General features: G+C 67.1%; 3 protein-coding genes across 3 annotated transcripts in view; 1 reads left to right on the top strand and 2 right to left on the bottom strand.

The window, feature by feature from the left end:
- MNEG_7362 (hypothetical protein) overlaps positions 1 to 838 on the top strand; it is a gene marked incomplete at both ends in the record, with an annotated part of 2,085 nt that extends 1,247 nt beyond the window's left edge. Inside the window, 3 exons of the mRNA XM_014044169.1 lie at positions 42 to 242; positions 404 to 496; positions 718 to 838. Coding sequence (XP_013899623.1) covers positions 42 to 242; positions 404 to 496; positions 718 to 838 — 415 coding nt within the window. The remainder of the gene's footprint in view (positions 1 to 41; positions 243 to 403; positions 497 to 717) is intronic.
- Positions 839 to 1,794: 956 nt separating this feature from the next.
- On the bottom strand, positions 1,795 to 2,687 carry MNEG_7361 (hypothetical protein; the record flags this gene model as incomplete). Its single annotated transcript, XM_014044168.1, has 3 exons — positions 1,795 to 1,809; positions 1,958 to 2,244; positions 2,639 to 2,687. The coding sequence occupies 3 exons, from the start codon at positions 2,685 to 2,687 to the stop codon at positions 1,795 to 1,797; spliced, it is 351 nt and encodes a 116-aa protein (XP_013899622.1).
- A 577-nt stretch (positions 2,688 to 3,264) lies between these two features.
- Positions 3,265 to 4,894, bottom strand: MNEG_7360 (hypothetical protein; the record flags this gene model as incomplete). The annotated part of the gene is made up of 3 exons (XM_014044167.1): positions 3,265 to 4,170; positions 4,409 to 4,624; positions 4,877 to 4,894. 3 exons carry the CDS (start codon positions 4,892 to 4,894, stop codon positions 3,265 to 3,267), a joined length of 1,140 nt encoding a protein of 379 aa, XP_013899621.1.
- Between the last annotated feature and the right edge of the window lie 22 nt (positions 4,895 to 4,916).

The raw sequence follows: 4,916 nt of genomic DNA, 5'->3' as shown, positions 1-4,916 counted from the left end.
CCCCCAAAACCCCTTGTTTTCGACCCCCCCCCCCCCTCCAGCTACTTTGTGGCGGCCATCAACCGCGTCGGCACGGAGACGTTCCCCCGCGAGTTCACCAGCGGCGACGGCAAGCCCGCGCACAAGGCAAGAGCGCGCATCAACACGCACGCTCGCGCGGCCGAGGACCGCTGCGGCCAACGACGGCCGGGGCGCGGGGCGACGCCCGCCTTGGAGCGGCCGACTGGCCGTCGCAGCGCGCGGTTCGGGGCCCCTGCACTCGCGCTCTGACCCTGAGGGGTTGTTGGCTCTCGTTTCTGGGTCGGCATAGTGCGTTGTCATCTTGCCTTGACTCTTCCGTGCGCACACGACCGCCCCTGATCCCCCGCCCTGCGCAGGACTTCGGCCACTTTTACGGCTCCAGCTACGTCGCCGCCCCCGACGCCAGCCGCACGCCCTCCCTTGCGCGCGACATGGACGGCCTCATGGTGGCTGATCTTGATCTCAACCTCTGCAGGTGGGTTACTGATCACTTGTTGGGAAGGGGGGGAGGGCAGAAATGGGAGGCGGCCAGAGCTGGTGCTGCTGCCTACCGCCGCTGCTGCGGCTGTGAGCTGCGGCTGCCACGACTGACTGCGCCTTGAAACAGCAGCCCCAAACAATATGCAGAGCCGGGCTGATCGCTCGGCTGGCGCCTGCAACACGCGCGGTCGCCACCCGCACCCCCTCCCCCTCCAGGCAGTACAAGGATAAGTGGGGGTTCCGCATGACTGCGCGGTACGACATGTACGCGAAGCTGCTGGGCAGCTACGTGCGGCACGACTTCCAGCCGCAGGTCATCAAGGACCCCTCCCTCTGATGCTGTGGCGCCGCGCTGATGTGGCGCATCACTCAGCAGTCGCAGCGCTCCAGACAAATTTGGGCGACGCGCTTTGCCGTCGAGGCCGCAGCATGGGGGCGGCAGCGGGAGCATAGGCATGGGCGGTGCAGGCTTGGGCCGGGGCGCCACGCTCATAACTGGGTGGCAGCCCTGCGCCAGGAGCGCAGAGCAGCAGTCTGCCGGTTTCACGGCTGGTGTGTGGCGGTGTACGATATTGCATGTGTGCGCTTTGGGCTGTATTACTCCTGCTCACGCCTGTTGCTTTGACGCTTGAGCCTGTCATGTGCATGCAGGCCATTCTGCAAGCGCCAGCGGCGAGGGAACCTCAAGCAGGCGCTCTGCAGAACTTGAGCTGAATGGGCCGCCTCACAACTGCCAGTCAACTTAATATGAAAGCATTTGATATTACAGTGTACAACAGACAAACCTGGGGACCTGTCCATGTAAAAACAAGGCAACCAATTTACACTGTGGGGGGACAACTCATTGGAAGCGCAGCAGGCCAGGACCGTCGCAGCAGCTGGTGTGTTGCATAACAAAGGAAAGGCGCTCGACCGCAAAAGCAACTGAAAATCGCCCACTGGGCCACTGAGACTGCGTAGTGAGCGGCCCCGACAAGAGGCGTGTGGGAACTGCCTGGTGAGGCGCCTGCCTACCTTCCAAGCCGAGTGCAATGTCTCGTCGCGCACATGGGGCGCGGGCGAAACGAATATTCGTCTTGAGCGGGGCCAGAGGGCCACGGCCAGCCCGCACGATGGCGGGGCGGTCGCAGAGAGAATAGGTTTCGTGGGCCGCAGTGGCGTTGCAGAGGGCGTTGGCGCGTAGGCAGGCATCCGGCTTATGGAAAGAGGGCAGGCCTGGTGAGCCCGCGTCCTTGGCGATGTGCAGGGCCGCTGAGAGGGCGGCTCGCCATTGTGCGTCCTCGTAAGCAAGATTTAGCGACGACCCCACTGTGTGTGCGTGGGAAGCGAGGGTGGCAGGGGGGCTTCAGCCGGGCGGACGCCGTGCATGACGCACGAGGTTGCAGATGCATCTGCCAGGGCACCGCTGCATCCGTGCAAGCGCGTCCCAGCCGCCACTAGACGCCCCGGCACCCACCCCGCCGGCGTTGGCGCTGGCGAAGGCGTTGGCGCTAGAGAAGCCGCCGCCGAAGCCGAAGCTGCCGGCCTGGGCGGAGGCGGAGGCCTGGGACCAGCCACCGCCGTAGACGGGGTAATAGCTGCCACCCCAGCTGGGGTAGAAGCCGCCGTTCCACCCGCGGTTCCAGGGTCCGCGGTTCCAGTTGCGGCCGCGGCCGCCGCAGTACCAGCCGTAGCAGTCCGCCGCCTTCTCCCCGAGGAGCTTGCGGTTGGGCTTCGCGTCCGCCGCGCTGGCGACCGCAAAGGCTGCGTGGGAGCAACATGAGTGGGGCATGACATCAGCATCTTGGCCAGGGGTGACCCTGGGGTGAGGGCCAGGCTCGCTGCAGGTCTGACCTGGGCTGGGATGGCTGCACTGTGCAACTACAGCGTGTGCTGCATCCTTAGGGCGATCCGTGCCCATATTGCGCGCGACAGCGTGCCACCTATCGGTCACCAGCTACGGCGCTGCAAGGCTGACTCGGGCGCGACGAAAGGGAAACCAACCCTGCGTGCGCCTCCAACGGCGGCCTTGCAGTCGCAGCAGTGCATGCAGATACACGTCCAACGTGGCGTCACTGGCTGGTCGTAACAATCCGGGCCAAGACTCGAAGACTGCAATCCCAATCCAGCCCGCTCGTGAGCTGCGCGCGCATCTCACCCGCGATCAGGCAGACGGCGACCAGGAGCGCCCCCCGAGAAAACCTCATGGTGTTCGATATCTGACTTGAGAGGGGTCGCAGGGCTGGAGAACGCGACGCGTCCTGCCTGGTGTGGTGACCGTACGTACGTCAAGATGCGGGTGAACTGGGATCACGAATCTGGAGCTTTAGCAATGACGGTACCGTACAGGAAGGGAGGGAACCGTTTCCAACCGTAAATGAACGGCGGCACCGGGATAACCAGATCACGCACTCGGTCATCACCTTCTCCGACCTCAGCCTCTGTGGGGCAGCTGTGCGGAAACCAGCCTGAGCGGATGCACATCCCTTTGAAACCGGGCTAAATGGGCAGTCAATGCATTATCCTGCCTCAAAACGGGCGTCAGGCGAGCATGGTCAATGGTACCACGCACATGCCTCCGACGGCATCACCACCTCAGAGGTGGCGTTGTACTTGGCCGGTCGAGCCGCCCTGCACCAGATGCACAGGTGCTGACGCCAGCCTTAGGCGGACGCCCCTCGTAGGCTGCCGCCAACCATACCCTTTCTAAGACTCAGTGTATCTCCCAGAGTGGTGGCTGCGCCCCAGCCCCTGCACGCTATCACGTGGCTCCCGTGCGATTGTTTACTCAAAGTCGTCGCGGTGCCAGTCTGAACTGGGCGTGTCCGCCCAGTCCACCGCTATCAGCAGGAACCCGCCGTCGTAGTCATCCCGCAGTATGCCGCCGTCGCAGTCCTCCGGCCGCGGCCACACGCGCGCCGATCGGTGCCGCAGGCCGCGGCCTGCGCAAGCCGCCCGGAAGGCCTCAAACACGTCTTTGAAGCGCACGGCCGAGCAGAGCAGCGCGCGGCCGCCGGGCGCCAGGCGTTGCGCAATCACAGCCGCCACGAGGGTGGCATGCTCCGGCTCGTACATCGTCTCGTTGCCCAGAATGAGGGCAAAGTTCTCCGCCTCGGGCACACTAGGGGCGCCCTCACCGCCGGCCGCGGCCGCAGGGGCTGCGCCGGCATCGAGCGCGTCGGCGCGAGCGCCGCCGCCGTCCAGGACGTCGAGGCTGTCCCGCCAATCCAGCAAGCGCACCTCCATGTTAGCCGCCTCCCACTCCCCGCGCGCCGCCGCGGCCTGCGCCGCCCCAGCCGCGCCGCGCCCGCCGCCCCCCGGCCCCGGCCCGTGGCCATTTCCCTCTTCGTAGGCGCCGCTGCCGCCTGCACACGCCAGCTCAGAGAAATCCAGGTCGTCCACCGACTCTGCGTCATCAAACAACTCTGCATCCGTTATGCCGTGGAAGTGCCCGCCGCCGCCCTCCTCGCCGCCGCGGTCGCCGGCCGCCGCACCCGTCCCGCAGCCGTCGGCAGCCGCAGCCTCGCTCGGCCCCTCACCCGACAGGCCGTCGCTCGGGCCGCCGCCGCCGCTCGGGCCTGCGTGGTCGGCGGTGCTGGTGCCTGGGCAGCTGCGGCCGTCAGCACCCGCATTCAGGTGCATGCACGTGCGCAGGTTCTCAAGGACGGGCGGCTCGTTGTCTGTCAGGACCTGATCAGGGTGATTGATCACAGGTGGGCGCACAGAGTGCGATTCAGCAGGGGCGGCCAGAGGCTCGCCGCGCTGCCGCGTTAGGCCTGCAAGCTCTCGTCTCAGCACCCTTCGAGGCCGCCGCCGTGCCTGCAGAGCACAGACCTTTCGTGGCTGGACCGACGAACAAGCGGTACGAGCGGCGCGCGGCTCCCGGGATGCGTGACGCGGCCCGCTCCCACCGCCCGCCCGTGCGCACCACGCGCCGCGCCCCGAGCTTCGCGGCCACGATGCCGCACAGCCCCGTGCCCGCGCCGATCTCCAGCACGTCCAGCCCCGCCACGGCCGCGGGCGCGCCCGCCAGCTCGCGGCAGAGCGCGTGCGCGATGGCCCACACGCGCGCGCCCAGGCCGTCGCCCAAGGGGCCCTCCCTGATGCGGACCGAGGCGCCGTTCCCGTAGTCAAACGCAAGCACCTGGCGGGGACCAGGGGGTGGGGTGGGGCAGGGTGAGGCAGGGCAGGGTGAGACAGGGCAGGGTGCGCCATTCAGTGAGCCCGATGATGCAGTCCACGTGTCGATGTCAGCGCCATGGGGTCTGCTGTGAGCGGCGAGACACTTGCCCTGCCCCGTCGCTGGGTGGCAGCTGGAGCCCCAAAAAGCAGGGCGCGCATGCAGCGCGCCCAGGCAACACCAGTGGAGTGGCCGTGGTCATCGGCCTGGACGCACCCGGCCCGCGCAGGCCATGGTCCCTGAGCACAGCGCGATG

Source organism: Monoraphidium neglectum (genome assembly GCF_000611645.1).
Source record: "Monoraphidium neglectum strain SAG 48.87 unplaced genomic scaffold scaffold01294, whole genome shotgun sequence".
NCBI classification, from domain to species: Eukaryota; Viridiplantae; Chlorophyta; class Chlorophyceae; order Sphaeropleales; family Selenastraceae; genus Monoraphidium; species Monoraphidium neglectum.
Note: the sequence above shows the minus strand (reverse complement) of the source record. Positions and strands in the feature narration are given on the sequence as shown.